This window comes from Vulpes vulpes, chromosome 9 (genome assembly GCF_048418805.1).
Source record: "Vulpes vulpes isolate BD-2025 chromosome 9, VulVul3, whole genome shotgun sequence".
NCBI classification, from domain to species: Eukaryota; Metazoa; Chordata; class Mammalia; order Carnivora; family Canidae; genus Vulpes; species Vulpes vulpes.
In genome coordinates, this window is record NC_132788.1 from 6,537,081 (window position 1) to 6,555,458 (window position 18,378).

The window sequence follows — 18,378 nt, forward strand, 5'->3', positions numbered from 1 at the left end:
CATGCATACTAATTTTTTAAAGTTATATATGTGGCCTGCATTATTCTTCCATTAGGCAATTCTGACTACAAAGAAAACCTATCAAATTATTTAACGTAGGGACTTCATAAGAAATATTATCTAATTAAAATCTAAAATGGTTAGAAAAAATAAGAGATAGCTAGAATAAATCTTAATTATATGGGAATAAACAGCTTTGAAGATAACCATGGACTTAAAGAGGAAACCCAAACCAGAAAATTAAATGAGCAAAAACAAAACAAAACAACATATGAACAATTTATGCCAAAACCTACGAGACATAGAATATGTTCTGTTACCTTCAATGCTTCATTATTAAGAAAATATTATCAGAAAGGAACTTAATGTTTACCTAAGGAAAATTAGAAAAATAACTATAAAATAAACCAAAAGACAAGACTGACCATTATTAATAAAAAGCAAGCTGGCATTAATGAAATAGAAAAAAAAAGTAAAAAAAAAAAAACAATTCCCAAAATTATTTCTTTGAGAAAACCAACAAAATAAGTTCACCCATCATAAGTCTTTCTAAGTAGACTCCATGCCCAGCGTAGGTCACGATCCCAGGACCCTAGGAGCCCCACATTGGGCTCCCTGCTCAGCAAGGAGCCTGCTTCTCTCTCTCCCTCTGCCTACTGCTCCCCCTGCTTGTACTCTCTCTCTGTCAAATAAATAAAATCTTTAAAAAAAAGTCGAGTGCTTAACTGACTGAGCCACCCCTGTGCCCCTCACCCATCATAAATCTTAAGAAAGAAAGGAGCAAAAATATGAAAGACTTACATATTGATCTTTCATACTTGGAAAAAGTTTCCATAAACTAGGTAAAGAAGTCACATCTAAGGGTAAACCAAACCAAACAAGAGTGACAAGATCTCAAAGTAAAAAAAGAATTTAGTGGAACAAAAGTGGGAACAGTGCACCTATCACATAAAACACTTGAGAATTTCAGTGTAAATTATCTTTCATGTACCAAATAAATTGGCACAAACATCTAAAGGTCTTCAGATGACATACTTTGTCCTGCTGGGCACCTTTTAAATAATGATAATAGAAAATATTTATTGTGTGCTCATTGTGAAAATAGTGAGGCTGCCCACCAGCCCATTCAGCTAGAAAAATGGGAGGAAAAATTTGAACCAGTGTGGTTAACTCCAAAGAATATATTCACAGAAAAACTAAAAGATGTAGCCACTCCAGAAAATAGTATGGTGGTTTCTCAAAAAGTTAAAAATAGAAATACTTTATGATATAGCAATTGCACTACTAGATATTTACCCAAAGAATACAAAAGTACTAGTTTGAAGGGATACACACACCCTGTTTATAGCAGCAGCATCTACAATAGCCAAATTATGGAAAGAGCCCAAATGTCCATCAAAAGAATGGGTGGTTAAAAAAAATAATAATGGATAAAGATGTGGTATAGGAGCAGCTGGATGGCTCAGTCAGTTAAGCATCCAACTCTTAATTCCGGCTAAGGTCATGATCTCAGGGGCATGGAATTGAGCCCCACATAGGGTTCCATGCCGGGCATGGAGCCTGCTTGAGGTTCTCTTTCCTTCTTTCTGCACCTTTCCTCCTCCCCACCCCTGCAGACACTCTCTCTGTCCCTCTCTCTCTCTCTCTCAAAAAAAAAGGATGCAATATATATTTAGATATATAATGGAATTTTGCTCAATCATAGGAAGGAATGAAATCTTGCCATTTGCAACATATGGATGGAGCTGACTTATTTAGCTATAATGCTAGTTAAATAAGTCAAAGAAAGACACATACCATATGATCTTACTCGTATGTGGAATTTAAGAAACAAAACAAACATGGGGGAGGAAAAAGAAAAGTCAAGAAACATACTCAATACAGAGAACAAACTGGTGGTTATGTGAGGGGTGGTGGGTGGAGGGATGGGAGAATGAGGAGATGGGGATGAAGGCGTCCACTTGTTGGGGATGAGCACCAGGTGTTTTATGGAAGTCCTGAACCACTAAATTCTACACCTGAAATTAATATTATACTATTATTTAAATTCCACTAACTGGAATTTAAATTTTTTTAAAAAATATTTTTTTAAGATTTTATTTATTTATTCATGAGAGACAGTAAGATAGAGAGGGGCAGAGACACAGGCAGAGGGAGAAGCAGGCTCCATGCAGGGAGCTCGACATGGGACTCGATCCCAGGTCGCCAGGATCACACCCTGGGCCAAGGGAGGCTAAATCACTGAGCCACCCAGGCTGCCCTAAAAAAAATTTTAAAGCAAAAAACCAACAATGACTTCTTAAATGCCTTTCTATTTTTCAACTTTTACAAATCTATTAAGTATATATATATATTTTATAAGTGAATAAATGCATTATGTGAGGGAAAAAGAAAGCCAAGTAGGATAAATCCCTTTTGGTATCGGCAAAAACAGAAATGACATTAGGGTCCTGTGCAATAATATATACATAAAAAGAGCTGCAGGAATAAGAATACAAAAACCATGTAAAGATCTAAAGTCATGGAAGTTAACATAAACAAAGTGAATATGGCATAAATGGTAAAAAAAAAAAAAAAAAAAAAAAAAAAAAAAGATGGCTAACTCAGTGGACTAAGAAACAAATAGCTCCCATGAGTCCTACTTCAATTAAACCCAAATATCCAGGATTAATGTAAGTTGCCTGTGAAACTATTAGTAAAGCAGTAGTTCCTACCATGGAAATGTGGGGTGGGGTGGGCTTGGTGATGCAGTCACCCCTCTGAACATCCCCTTCCCCTTTTAGATGTTCATCACTGCCCACCCCCTTCACTGGGTTTATACGCTCATAGCTTGATCTCCATCCTAGTCCCTCCCACCATCCTCTAATGGCTTCAGCATCACAAGTGAAAGACTTAGCCAACCTGCAGTCCAATACTGATCGTGCCCATGCCATACACCAGATCTCAACCCCAGGTCAGAAAACTAGTCAGCACAGCTCCACCTCTCAAAAGCTGAATTCCTTTCTTTTTCTTATGGCTCGCACGGACCCCTTCTTGTCTCATCTGCATTGTCTCACTCCCACATTATTTACTCAAGTTCTCTGACACTTCTACTTCCTTGTGGAGGTTAGGTCCCCTGTGATCGGGTCACACTCTAATTCTTTCCAAGACAGGGCCACTAAAAGCTATTATGTCAACAAACGCAATCTGCAGTGCCTTTTTCCTTCTATTGAATAAGCAAAAACTCCTGATGGGAGTCACCTGAGCAGCTCAACGGGTTAAGTGGTTAAACATTTGCCTTCCGCTCAGGTTGAAATCCCAGGGTCCTGGGATCCAGCCCTGCATTGGGCTCCCTGCTCAGCAAGGAGCCTGTTTCTCCCTCTGCCCCTTACCATAGTCATAATCGCGCTCTCTCGCTCTCTCAAGTAGATAAATACAATCTTAAAAAACATACACACACACACACACACACACACAAAACAATTCCTGATAGATCCGCTCACAAATCAGCATCCCTGTTCCTGCACAAAGAAAATTGCACAAACATGAAGACAGTGCATTTCCAAAAGGGCAGTATTGGTTGCTAATGCCAGAGCTGGTTCAGACCAGCACAGACCCTCACCTCTACCTCTCATTTCTCTTGGTGACGATTGCAAACATTTACAACACTAGTGGAAGTACTTTAATATTTATCTTACCAAACTCTCATGAGAATGAGATGAAGAAATCACAGAACGACTGGTAGACAAAAAAGGAGCTGGAAGTAAACTTCCACCTGTAACAGAGATCGCACATAGGATCCAATACAAACCTGAGACAATGGCTTCCTGTTGGCACAGTTTATGCCTCCAATGAAGAACATGTTGGGCATGATTGGCCTCGGGTAGTCCAGAACAAAGTCCCCTCTGAACAGCCACACAGATCCAGAGCTGAGGATGTCCTCCAGGGATACCTCTCGCTGAAGAAGCTCAGAGGCAAGGCTTGCATAAGGAGTGAAAGAAAAGTGGCAAAAGTACTTCAGGGCCAGGGGGTAGAGCATGTTCTTGACCCTTTGCAGGAACGTCATGTGGTCTGAATTCCTTGTTAATAATCTGGGAATATATGAGGAAGGGTTTGGGCACTGTGTGCCCTCAGATTCTAAATCACATGGAATGTTCCGCAAAAAATACACAGAGGGAAGGGACAGGTACCTAGCCAGTATTGCCCCACAGGGATAAACTGGATCAGTTAAAACCACATCAAAGGAACTGGCATTCAGGTGCCTGATCAAGTTCTTGTTATGTATCAGCGACTCACAAGATCTTTGAAAAATCAAAGCAGCAGCTTTCAAACCTTCCATAGTTTTCAAAAATGTCTTTAGAAAAGACATTCTTTGAAAAACCAGGTAACTCTGGTCCAACAGGAGGCGATCAACCTCTTCCTGGGTGTAAGGTGTGGCATAGGTTGTCAGGGTGAAAAAATCCTCTTCTTTGATATGCATATTCGACTCTGGGGAAACCACCACCATCTGGTGGCCTCTGGCATGGAGCTTCTGCACAGCCTTCTTCATGCTAAGCCAGTGGCTGCCATCCATAGGCACCACCAGTACCTTCCCGCCTTCAACCCAGCGTCCAACACACAAGATGAGCAACAGCCCCGTGAGCACTGGCAGGGGAGCCAGGAACCCTGCAGCCATGTCTGTAGGAGCCCAAAGCAGCCGGCTTTGCAGATCAGGCTATGCCTCCTACATTTATTTTCTTTGACTTTATCTTATCACTGAGTCACTTCACAGGGCAGGTAACTGGCAGGCAGCATGCCCTCCTTGTGTTAATCATTACAGACTAGAACTGTCCCACTCTTCCACCACTGGCCCCACTCTTCTGCTCCACGCAGGGAGAAATCAATCCCCCTTATCTAGGAAACATCTCACCTGCTTCTGTGCTCTCTCCAGGGAACATTCTAATTGACTCTGTTGCCTTCTATCCAATACCAAAAACAGGGCTGTGGATGCCCAATTCATTGGATCCCCTCCTAGTTCCTGGTTGATCCTGTGCCAAGAGCTGTGACTGAGCTCCGGGGAGTCACCAATGCCCCAGTCTCAAGCATAACCTCTCTGTGGGGATGGAACCTTAGCTGCAAACTGTTGAAGCGCTTTCCTCTCATTTTTGGGGAACATGGAACACACCCAAAAAATATATAACACTGCTAAGGCAGCTTTCTCTAAACACGGAAGGGGACACTAGCTCTTAGGTTTTGCTTCTTTTCCACACCAGGACATCGCTTGCAATGGTCAGGAAAGAATCTACATGAAGCGCCTGTCAAATAAGGAAATACCGTGAAGGATCCTGCAGTGCACATGTGAACACACTGCAAGACTTGTTGAGCATCCATACTTACTTCTCAGAATAAGATCTTTTGTTATCTAAAGCATAAATGGGCAAGATAACCCTTATGGATGACATAAGGGGCCAGAGAGCATCCTCCCCCGAGAGCCTGGTCACCGTGGAACAAGGAGAGCTGTCACAAAGCCTCCAATCAGGCCCTGACTCCACTCATCTTCTCCTGTCTCCTGCTACCTTGTTTAGGGACTGGGGTCTTTTACTAATAACTTCCTGCCCTCCTTCCCATGAAAACCACCCATTTCATACAAGGCCTCAGAGCTCCCCTCTGCTTCCTAGATGGGATGCTGCTCAGTTCATGAATCCTTAATAAGGCCAATTGATCTGCAAATTTACAGGTTGGACTTTCGTTCTTTAACAACTCTAAGATATCAATCTAGGTAGAATAAATAAAGAGACTGCAACATGCTGGATGGGAAGATTTCACACTGTAATGCTCCTGATTCTGTCCCCAGTGAAGCAATAGATTCATTTCATAAGCATCAAAGCCAAACAGAATCTCACTGGGATTTTAAACTTGACAAAACAACGTTTTCAAAATCACCTAGAAGCCTTTGGGGCTTCTGGTAATACAGGAGTAGCTCCTCTCAGTCGCTGGTCCCACAGATAATGATTATAAACTCTTGCAAAATGTTTTTCTAAATAATGCTGTCTGAAGGCCTTGGGCAGCAAACAAATGAGGGCAGAAATGGAAGGAGACAAAGGGGACAGGATGATGGCACAGGACCTCGAGGGTAACCAGGAGGGAGGGTCGAGGTTCCTTACACTTCTTAGCAGCCACCTCTCCTACCTCTAGCCTCACCCACTGCACAGCTTCTCCCTCTTAACAGGGAGATTATCTTAATGCCATTGTACCCACGTGGCCAGGAAATGGCCAGCACCTCAGTCAATCCACTACTCATCATCGGGTTTCACCCCCTTCCAGAGCTTGGACCAAAGTTCAAGGGGCATTTTCCTTCTGTGGTCTCTACAATGGGGTCCAACCCATATCTTGTTGATCAGCCTCGAAGCCAGCAGACCAGTGGGCATCGCACATCCTTCTGCAACCTCAGCCCTCTTCCAACCTTGTGAATCAGGCTTTAGCCTCTAGTTGAATTTCAGTGGTCTGCTGACCTGCCCCCCACGGCAGCCGGCCCAGCACACAGTCATCTGTTTCCACTCTCTGCCACAGGGGCCGTGAGCAGCCCCTCCAACACGCCCATCGAAGCAGCCAGTGTTTTCCTTTTTTTTTTTTTTAATTTTTTTTTTTATGATAGTCACAAAGAGAGAGAGGCAGAGACACAGGCAGAGGGAGAAGCAGGCTCCATGCACCGGGAGCCCGACGTAGGATTCGATCCCGGGTCTCCAGGAACACGCCCTGGGCCTAAGGCAGGCGCTAAACCTCTACGCCACCCAAGGATCCCCCAGCCAGTGTTTGCAAGTGTCCCCATACTCACATGGCAGTCCATAAGCCCCTCATCCAATAAAAATGGCTAGTTCACCAATTGTTTCCTGGCTAGTTCAACAATTGTTGGCTCACAAACCGGCCACTGGATATGGATTCACAACACACTGAAAACAAGGCAGGCTGATCTGAATGGGTGGTGGCAGGGCTAAGAAGCAAGGGATGTTCCTCACAAGGCTTGTCTTGAATGGCCACAAGACCAGTAGATCTCTGCCCCTGCCTGCCAAATCTAGAAGTCTATATAGACACATTAACTCGGTTCACTTATGTATACCATCTGGATAGTATACTGTCCACAACACCTGACTCTCTCAAGGCCACATCTTGGAAACCAGTCCAACTGAAAGAATGGTGGACAACACATACATTCTGAGGACTCCTCCTTCTGAGGAGGAGTTGAGAAGCCTCCAAATGCCTGGAACAAGCCCCCTTGTAACCCTGCATCAACATCCTTCTAATGACTCCCTCCAACACTCAACATCACCAGAAATAGTTTTTTTTAAATACACAAGGGATCAGAATAGATTACTATTGAAGAAGATATAAGGACAGTCAACAAGCCTATGAAAATATACTCAACATCAATAGTCACTAAGGAAATGCAAAAAAAAAAAAAAAAGATATCACTTTGCCACCTAGGGTGGCTATAATAAAAAGGAACTGAAAACAACTGTTAAAAAAAAAACCTTTACAGAAATGCTCATAGCAGGAGGATAGACAACGGCACAGAGTAGAAACCCGTCAACTGGTAATAGAAATGTCTGTCCATCAGCAGGGGTGCCTGGCTCAATCCGTCAGAAGAACATGTGACTCTTAGCTCAGGGTCGTGAGTTTGAGCCCCACATCGAGTGCAGAGATTACTTCAGTTAGACTTTAAAGAAAATGTCTGTCTACTGATAAATGTACAAACAGTGGTCCATCCACAGAAAGGAATATGATTTAGCCATAAAGACATGAAGTATCAGGGCACCTGCATGGCTCAGTCACTTAAGCATCTCACTCCATTTTGGCTCAGGTCCTGGTCTCAGGCCCCCAGGATCGAGCCTCGCTTCAAGCTCCGTACTCAGTGAAGAGTCTGCTCAAGGACTCTAATCTCTCTCTCACTTTTTCCCTCTGTCCCTCGATCCACAAATAAATAAATATTTAAAAAAGAAATTAAGTACCAACGCGTGTTATTATATGGATGAACCTTGAAACATTAAGCTAAGTAAAGAAGCCAGATACAAAAGGCCACATCCTGTATGATTTCATTTCCATCAAATCGCCAGAATAGGCAAATCTATAAACAGAAAATAGATTTGTGGTTGCCAGGAGCCGGGGAGGGTAGAATCAGAGTGACTACTTAGAAAGGCACATGCATGTCCTTTTGGGGTGATAAGAATGTTCTGAAACTAGATAATGGTGATGATGTACATCACATCACGGGTGTATCAATCACCACTGGAGAGCACACTTTAAAAAGGTCAGTTTTACTTTATGTGTATTTTATCACAATAAAACAAAGGAAGCAGGCACTCTGAACAACAATCCAGCCATTCCTCAAAGGTTTATCTCACAACCCAGATATTCCACTCCTCAGTACATATGCAAGAGATTGGAACATATGTCCACATAAAACCTGCACAGGAATGTTCACAGCAGCAGTATTCATAATGGCCAAGAAATAGAAAAAGCACAAAAGTCCATCGACTGATGAGTAGGTACACGAAGTGTGGTATATCCTTCGTAGGAAATATTATTCAGCAATAAAAAACAATACTACAACCTGAATGAATCCTGAAAATATCATGCTATATTTAAAAAGCCTGTTAGGGCAGCCTGGGTGGCTCAGCGGTTTCGCTGCGGTCAGCCCAGGGCCTGATCCTGGAGTCCCGGGATCGAGTCCGACGTTGGGCTCCCTACAGGGACCCTACTACTTCCTCTGCCTGTATCTCTGCCTCTCTCTGTGTCTCTCATGAATAAATAAATTAAAAAAAAAAAAAAAGGAAAGGAAAGTCTCGTTTGACCATGCTGGCTCTTGTTGATCTCATCACAGACCTGCACCCCTGCCTCTCAATTCTCTTTGTGACCATTGCAAACCTTTACTACATGAGTGGAAGTACTTTAACATTTATTTCACAGAACTCACAGGAGAACAAACGTAGTAATCTCAGAAAGAGTGGCAGATAAGCAAGCACCTGGAAGTAAGCTTTAAAAAAACGTAAGTGTTCCACCTGGAACACTGATCGCACATAGGATGCAATACAAACCTGAGACAATGGCTTCCTGTTGGCACAGTTTATGCCTCCAATGAAGAACATGTTGGGCATGATTGGCCTCGGGTAGTCCAGAACAAAGTCCCCTCTGAACAGCCACACAGATCCAGAGCTGAGGATGTCCTCCAGGGATACCTCTCGCTGAAGAAGCTCAGAGGCAAGGCTTGCATAAGGAGTGAAAGAAACGTGGCAAATGTACTTCAGGGCCAGGGGGTAGAGCATGTTCTTGACCCTTTGCAGGAACGTCATGTGGTCTGAATTCCTTGTTAATAATCTGGGAATATATGAGGAAGGGTTTGGGCACTGTGTGCCCTCAGAATCTAAATCACATGGAATGTTCCGCAAAAAAAACACAGAGGGAAGGGACAGGTACCTAGCCAGTATTGCCCCACAGGGATAAACTGGATCAGTTAAAACCACATCAAAGGAACTGGCATTCAGGTGCCTGATCAGGTTCTTGTTATGCATCAGCGACTCACAAGATCTTTGAAAAATCAAAGCAGAAGCTTTCAAACCTTCCATGGTTTTCAAAAATGTTTTTAGAAAAGGCATTCTTTCAAAAACCAGGTAACTCAGGCCAAACAGGAGGCGATCAAATTCTTCCTGGGTGTAAGTTGTGGCATAGGTTGTCAGGGTGAAAAAATCCTCTTCTTTGATATGCATATTCGACTCTGGGGAAACCACCACCATCTGGTGGCCTCTGGCATGGAGCTTCTGCACAGCCTTCTTCATGCTAAGCCAGTGGCTGCCATCCATAGGCACCACCAGTACCTTCCCGCCTTCAACCCAGCGTCCAACACACAGGATGAGCAACAGCCCCGTGAGCACTGGCAGGGGAGCCAGGAACCCTGCAGCCATGTCTGTAGGAGCCCAAAGCAGCCGGCTTTGCAGATCAGGCTATGCCTCCTACATTTATTTTCTTTGACTTCATCTTATCACTGAGGCGCTTCGCAGGGCAGGTAACTGGCAGGCAGCATGCCCTCCTTGTGTTAATCATTACAGACTAGGCCTGTCCCACTCTTCCACCACTGGCCCCACTCTTCTGCTCCACGCAGGGAGAAATCAATCCCCCTTATCTAGGAAACATCTCACCTGCCTCTGTGCTCTCTCCAAGGAACATTCTAATTGACTCTGTTGCCCTCTATCCAATTCCCAAAACAGGGCTGTGGATGCCCAATTCACTGGATCTCCTCCTAGTTCCTGGTTGATCCTGTGCCAAGAGCTGTGACTGAGCTCCGGGGAGTCACCAATGCCCCAGTCTCAAGCATAACCTCTCTGTGGGGATGGAACCTTAGCTGCAAACTGTTGAAGCGCTTTCCTCTCATTTTTGGGGAACATGGAACACACCCAAAAAATATATAACACTGCTAAGGCAGCTTTCTCTAAACTTGGAGGGGGACACTAGCTCGTAGGTTTTCCTCCTTTTCCACACCAGGATATCTCTTGCAATGGTCAGGAAAGAATCTACTTGAAGCGCCTGTCAAATAAGGAAATACCGTGAAGGATCCTGCAGTGCACATGTGAACACACTGCAAGACTTGTTGAGCATCCATACTTACTTCTCAGAATAAGATCTTTTGTTATCTCAAGCATAAATGGGCAAGATAACCCTTATGGATGACATAAGGGACCACAGAGCACCCTCCCCCGAGAGCCTGGTCACCTTGGAACAAGGGGAGCTGTCACAAAACCTCCAATCAGGCTCTGACTCCACTCCTCTTCTCCTGTCTCCTGCTACCTTGTTTAGGGACTAGGGTCTTTCACTTCCTGGCCCTCCTTCCCGTGAAAACCACCCATTTCATACAAGGCCTCAGAGCTCCCCTCTGCTTCCTAGATGGGATGCTGCTCACTTCATGAATCCTTAATAAGGCCAATTGATCTGCAAATTTACAGGTTGGACTTTCGTTCTTTAACAACTCTAGGATATCAATCTAGGTAGAATAAATAAAGAGACTGCAACATGCTGGATGGGAAGATTTCACATTGTAATGCTCCTGATTCTGTCCCCAGTGAAGCAATAGATTCATTTCATAAGCATGAAAGTCAAACAAAATCTCACTGGGATTTTAAACATGACAAAACAACGTTTTCAAAATCACCTAGAAGCCTTTGGGGCTTCTGGTAATACAGGAGTAGCTCTTCTCAGTCGCTGGTCCCACAGATAATGATTATAAACTCTTGCAAAATGTTTTTCTAAATAATGCTGTCTGAAGGCCTTGGGCAGCAAACAAATGAGGGCAGAAATGGAAGGAGACAAAGGGGACAGGATGATGGCACAGGACCTCAAGGGTAACCAGGAGGGAGGGTAGAGTGTCCTTACACTTCTTAGCAGCCACCTCTCCTACCTCTAGCCTCACCCACTGCACAGCTTCTCCCTCTTAACAGGGAGATTGTCTTAATGCCATTGTACCCACGTGGCCAGGAAATGGCCAGCACCTCAGTCAATCCACTACTCATCATCGGGTTTCACCCCCTTCCAGAGCTTGGACCAAAGTTCCAGGGGCATTCTCCTTCTGTGGTCTCTATCATGGGTCCAACCCATACCTTGCTGATCAGCCTCGAAGCCAGCAGACCAGGGGGAATCGCACATCCTTCTGCAACCTCAGCCCTCTTCCAACCTTGTGATTCAGGCTTTAGCCTCTAGTTGAATTTCAGTGGTCTGCTGACCTGCCCCCCACGGCAGCCGGCCCAGCACACAGACAACTGTTTCCACTCTCTGCCACAGGGTACCCTGAGCAGCCCCGCCAATACGCCCATCGAACCAGCCCGTGTTTTCATGTGTCCCCATACTCACATGGCAGTCCATAAGCGTCTGACATAGGCAGTCCATAAGCCCCTCATCCTATAAAAATGGCTAGTTCACCAATTGTTTCCTGGCTAGTTCACCAATTGTTGGCTCACAAATAGGCCACTGGATATGGAGGCAAGGTCACACTGAAAACAAGGCGGGCTGATCTGAATGGGTGGTGGCAGGGCTAAGAAGCAAGGGATGTTCCTCACAAGGCTTGTCTTGAATGGCCACAAGACCAGTAGATCTCTGCCCCTGCCTGCCAAATCTAGAAGTCTATATAGACACATTAACTCGGTTCACTTATGTATACCATCTGGATAGTATACTGTCCACAACACCTGACTCTCTCAAGGCCACATCTTGGAAACCAGTCCAACTGAAAGAATGGTGGACAACACATACATTCTGAGGACTCCTCCTTCTGAGGAGGAGTTGAGAAGCCTCCAAATGCCTGGAACAAGCCCCCTTGTAACCCTGCATCAACATCCTTCTAATGACTCCCTCCAACACTCAACATCAACAGAAATAGTTTTTTTTAAATACACAAGGGATCAGAATAGATTACTATTGAAGAAGATATAAGGACAGTCAACAAGCCTATGAAAATATACTCAACATCAATAGTCACTACGGAAATGCAAATAAAAATAAGATATCACTTCTTGCCACCTAGGGTGGCTATAATAAAAAGGAACTGAAAACAACTGTTAAAAAAAAAACCTTTACAGAAATGCTCATAGCAGGAGGATAGACAACGGCACAGAGTAGAAACCCGTCAACTGGTAATAGATATGTCTGTCCATCAGCAGGGGTGCCTGGCTCAATCCGTCAGAAGAACATGCGACTCTTAGGTCAGGGTCGTGAGTTTGAGCCCCACATCGAGTGCAGAGATTACTTCAGTAAGACTTTAAAGAAAATGTCAACTGCTAAATGTACAAACGGTGGTCATTCCACAGAAAGGAATATTATTTAGCCATAAAGACATGAAGTATCAGGGCACCTGCATGGCTCAGTCACTTAAGCATCTCACTGCATTTTGGCTCAGGTCCTGGTCTCAGGCCCCCAGGATCGAGCCTCGCTTCAGACTCCGTACTCAGTGAAGAGTCTGCTCAAGGACTCGACTCTCTCTCTCTCACTCTTCCCTCTGCCCCCCGTTCCACAAATAAATAAATCTTTAAAAAAGAAATTAAGTACCAACACCTGTTATTATATGGCTGAACTTGAAACATTAAGTAAAGAAGGCAGATACAAAAGGCCACATCCTGTATGATTTCATTTCCATCAAATCGCCAGAATAGGCAAATCTATAGACAGAAAACAGATTCGTGGTGGCCAGGAGCTGGGGAGGGTAGAATCAGAGTGACTACTTAGAAAGGCACATGCATGTCCTTTTGGGGTGATAAGAATGTTTTGAAACTAGTTAATGGTGATGATGTACATCACATCACGGGTGTATCAATCACCACTGGAGAGCACACTTCAAATTGGTCAGTTTTGCTTTATGTGTATTTTATCACAATAAAACAAAGGAAGCAAAAAAAAAAAAACAAAGGAAGCAGGCACTCTGAACAGCAATCCAGCCATTCCTCAAAGGTTTATCTCACAACCCGGATATTCCACTCCTCAGTACATATGCAAGAGATTGGAACATATGTCCACATAAAACCTGCACAGGAATGTTCACAGCAGCAGTATTCATAACGGCCAAGAAATAGAAAAAACACAAAAGTCTATCGACTGATGAGTAGGTACACGAAGTGTGGTATATCCATAGAAGGAAATATTATTCAGCAATAAAAAACAATACTACAACCTGAATGAATCCTGAAAATATCATGCTATATTTAAAAAGCCTGTTAGGGCACCCCGGGTGGCTCAGCGGTTTCGCTGCCGTCAGCCCAGGGCCTGATTCTGGAGTCTGGGGATCGAGTCCCACGTTGGGCTCCCTGCAAGGACCCTGCTATTTCCTCTGCCTGTATTTCTGCCTCCATCTGTGTCTCTCATGAATAAATAAATTAAAAAAAAAAAAAAGGGAAAGGAAAGTCTCGTTTGACCATGCTGGCGCTTCTTGATCTCATCACAGACCTATACCCCTGCTTCTCAATTCCCTTTGTGACCATTGCAAACCTTTACTACATGAGTGGAAGTACTTTAACATTTATTTCACAGAACTCACAGGAGAACAAACGTAGTAATCTCAGAAAGACTGGCAGATAAGCAAGCACCTGGAAGTAAGCTTTAAAAAAACGTAAGTGTTCCACCTGGAACACTGATCGCACATAGGATGCAATACAAACCTGAGACAATGGCTTCCTGTTGGCACAGTTTATGCCTCCAATGAAGAACATGTTGGGCATGATTGGCCTCGGGTAGTCCAGAACAAAGTCCCCTCTGAACAGCCACACAGATCCAGAGCTGAGGATGTCCTCCAGGGATACCTCTCGCTGAAGAAGCTCAGAGGCAAGGCTTGCATAAGGAGTGAAAGAAACGTGGCAAATGTACTTCAGGGCCAGGGGGTAGAGCATGTTCTTGACCCTTTGCAGGAACGTCATGTGGTCTGAATTCCTTGTTAATAATCTGGGAATATATGAGGAAGGGTTTGGGCACTGTGTGCCCTCAGAATCTAAATCACATGGAATGTTCCGCAAAAAAAACACAGAGGGAAGGGACAGGTACCTAGCCAGTATTGCCCCACAGGGATAAACTGGATCAGTTAAAACCACATCAAAGGAACTGGCATTCAGGTGCCTGATCAGGTTCTTGTTATGCATCAGCGACTCACAAGATCTTTGAAAAATCAAAGCAGCAGCTTTCAAACCTTCCATAGTTTTCAAAAATGTTTTGAGAAAAGGCATTCTTTCAAAAACCAGGTAACTCTGACCCAGTAGGAGGTGATCAAATTCTTCCTGGGTGTAAGTTGTGGCATAGGTTGTCAGGGTGAAAAAATTCTCTTCTTTGATATGCATATTCGACTCTGGGGATACCACCACCATCTGGTGGCCTCTGGCATGGAGCTTCTGCACAGCCTTCTTCATGCTAAGCCAGTGGCTGCCATCCATAGGCACCACCAGTACCTTCCCGCCTTCAACCCAGCGTCCAACACACAAGATGAGCAACAGCCCCGTGAGCACTGGCAGGGGAGCCAGGAACCCTGCAGCCATGTCTGTAGGAGCCCAAAGCAGCCGGCTTTGCAGATCAGGCTATGCCTCCTACATTTATTTTCTTTGACTTCATCTTATCACTGAGGCGCTTCGCAGGGCAGGTAACTGGCAGGCAGCATGCCCTCCTTGTGTTAATCATTACAGACTAGGCCTGTCCCACTCTTCCACCACTGGCCCCACTCTTCTGCTCCACGCAGGGAGAAATCAATCCCCCTTATCTAGGAAACATCTCACCTGCCTCTGTGCTCTCTCCAAGGAACATTCTAATTGACTCTGTTGCCCTCTATCCAATTCCCAAAACAGGGCTGTGGATGCCCAATTCACTGGATCTCCTCCTAGTTCCTGGTTGATCCTGTGCCAAGAGCTGTGACTGAGCTCCGGGGAGTCACCAATGCCCCAGTCTCAAGCATAACCTCTCTGTGGGGATGGAACCTTAGCTGCAAACTGTTGAAGCGCTTTCCTCTCATTTTTGGGGAACATGGAACACACCCAAAAAATATATAACACTGCTAAGGCAGCTTTCTCTAAACTTGGAGGGGGACACTAGCTCGTAGGTTTTCCTCCTTTTCCACACCAGGATATCTCTTGCAATGGTCAGGAAAGAATCTACTTGAAGCGCCTGTCAAATAAGGAAATACCGTGAAGGATCCTGCAGTGCACATGTGAACACACTGCAAGACTTGTTGAGCATCCATACTTACTTCTCAGAATAAGATCTTTTGTTATCTCAAGCATAAATGGGCAAGATAACCCTTATGGATGACATAAGGGACCACAGAGCACCCTCCCCCGAGAGCCTGGTCACCTTGGAACAAGGGGAGCTGTCACAAAGCCTCCAATCAGGCTCTGACTCCACTCCTCTTCTCCTGTCTCCTGCTACCTTGTTTAGGGACTAGGGTCTTTCACTTCCTGGCCCTCCTTCCCGTGAAAACCACCCATTTCATACAAGGCCTCAGAGCTCCCCTCTGCTTCCTAGATGGGATGCTGCTCACTTCATGAATCCTTAATAAGGCCAATTGATCTGCAAATTTACAGGTTGGACTTTCGTTCTTTAACAACTCTAGGATATCAATCTAGGTAGAATAAATAAAGAGACTGCAACATGCTGGATGGGAAGATTTCACATTGTAATGCTCCTGATTCTGTCCCCAGTGAAGCAATAGATTCATTTCATAAGCATGAAAGTCAAACAAAATCTCACTGGGATTTTAAACATGACAAAACAACGTTTTCAAAATCACCTAGAAGCCTTTGGGGCTTCTGGTAATACAGGAGTAGCTCTTCTCAGTCGCTGGTCCCACAGATAATGATTATAAACTCTTGCAAAATGTTTTTCTAAATAATGCTGTCTGAAGGCCTTGGGCAGCAAACAAATGAGGGCAGAAATGGAAGGAGACAAAGGGGACAGGATGATGGCACAGGACCTCAAGGGTAACCAGGAGGGAGGGTAGAGTGTCCTTACACTTCTTAGCAGCCACCTCTCCTACCTCTAGCCTCACCCACTGCACAGCTTCTCCCTCTTAACAGGGAGATTGTCTTAATGCCATTGTACCCACGTGGCCAGGAAATGGCCAGCACCTCAGTCAATCCACTACTCATCATCGGGTTTCACCCCCTTCCAGAGCTTGGACCAAAGTTCCAGGGGCATTCTCCTTCTGTGGTCTCTATCATGGGTCCAACCCATACCTTGCTGATCAGCCTCGAAGCCAGCAGACCAGGGGGAATCGCACATCCTTCTGCAACCTCAGCCCTCTTCCAACCTTGTGATTCAGGCTTTAGCCTCTAGTTGAATTTCAGTGGTCTGCTGACCTGCCCCCCACGGCAGCCGGCCCAGCACACAGACAACTGTTTCCACTCTCTGCCACAGCGTGCCCTGAGCAGCCCCGCCAATACGCCCATCGAACCAGCCCGTGTTTTCATGTGTCCCCATACTCACATGGCAGTCCATAAGCGTCTGACATAGGCAGTCCATAAGCCCCTCATCCTATAAAAATGGCTAGTTCACCAATTGTTTCCTGGCTAGTTCACCAATTGTTGGCTCACAAATAGGCCACTGGATATGGAGGCAAGGTCACACTGAAAACAAGGCGGGCTGATCTGAATGGGTGGTGGCAGGGCTAAGAAGCAAGGGATGTTCCTCACAAGGCTTGTCTTGAATGGCCACAAGACCAGTAGATCTCTGCCCCTGCCTGCCAAATCTAGAAGTCTATATAGACACATTAACTCGGTTCACTTATGTATACCATCTGGATAGTATACTGTCCACAACACCTGACTCTCTCAAGGCCACATCTTGGAAACCAGTCCAACTGAAAGAATGGTGGACAACACATACATTCTGAGGACTCCTCCTTCTGAGGAGGAGTTGAGAAGCCTCCAAATGCCTGGAACAAGCCCCCTTGTAACCCTGCATCAACATCCTTCTAATGACTCCCTCCAACACTCAACATCAACAGAAATAGTTTTTTTTAAATACACAAGGGATCAGAATAGATTACTATTGAAGAAGATATAAGGACAGTCAACAAGCCTATGAAAATATACTCAACATCAATAGTCACTACGGAAATGCAAATAAAAATAAGATATCACTTCTTGCCACCTAGGGTGGCTATAATAAAAAGGAACTGAAAACAACTGTTAAAAAAAAAACCTTTACAGAAATGCTCATAGCAGGAGGATAGACAACGGCACAGAGTAGAAACCCGTCAACTGGTAATAGATATGTCTGTCCATCAGCAGGGGTGCCTGGCTCAATCCGTCAGAAGAACATGCGACTCTTAGGTCAGGGTCGTGAGTTTGAGCCCCACATCGAGTGCAGAGATTACTTCAGTAAGACTTTAAAGAAAATGTCAACTGCTAAATGTACAAACGGTGGTCATTCCACAGAAAGGAATATTATTTAGCCATAAAGACATGAAGTATCAGGGCACCTGCATGGCTCAGTCACTTAAGCATCTCACTGCATTTTGGCTCAGGTCCTGGTCTCAGGCCCCCAGGATCGAGCCTCGCTTCAGACTCCGTACTCAGTGAAGAGTCTGCTCAAGGACTCGACTCTCTCTCTCTCACTCTTCCCTCTGCCCCCCGTTCCACAAATAAATAAATCTTTAAAAAAGAAATTAAGTACCAACACCTGTTATTATATGGCTGAACTTGAAACATTAAGTAAAGAAGGCAGATACAAAAGGCCACATCCTGTATGATTTCATTTCCATCAAATCGCCAGAATAGGCAAATCTATAGACAGAAAACAGATTCGTGGTGGCCAGGAGCTGGGGAGGGTAGAATCAGAGTGACTACTTAGAAAGGCACATGCATGTCCTTTTGGGGTGATAAGAATGTTTTGAAACTAGTTAATGGTGATGATGTA

The 18,378-nt window shown here is 44.6% G+C and overlaps 1 protein-coding gene and 2 pseudogenes across 3 annotated transcripts in view; all 3 read right to left on the bottom strand.

The window, feature by feature from the left end:
* LOC112925484 (UDP-glucuronosyltransferase 1A1) overlaps window positions 1-18,378 on the bottom strand; it is a 91,722-nt gene that overhangs the window by 20,665 nt on the left and 52,679 nt on the right. Inside the window, exon 1 of one of the 3 annotated variants that reach the window (XM_072719129.1) lies at window positions 3,791-5,230. The exons of the other annotated variants lie outside the window; for them this stretch is intronic. Coding sequence (XP_072575230.1) covers window positions 3,791-4,654 — 864 coding nt within the window. The 5' untranslated portion in view covers window positions 4,655-5,230. Of the gene's footprint in view, window positions 1-3,790; window positions 5,231-18,378 lie in introns of those variants that run through there. 3 annotated transcript variants of the gene reach the window in all.
* On the bottom strand, window positions 8,871-9,914 carry LOC140593820 (UDP-glucuronosyltransferase 1A3 pseudogene; annotated as a pseudogene).
* Window positions 10,714-15,062, bottom strand: LOC140593819 (UDP-glucuronosyltransferase 1A3 pseudogene; annotated as a pseudogene).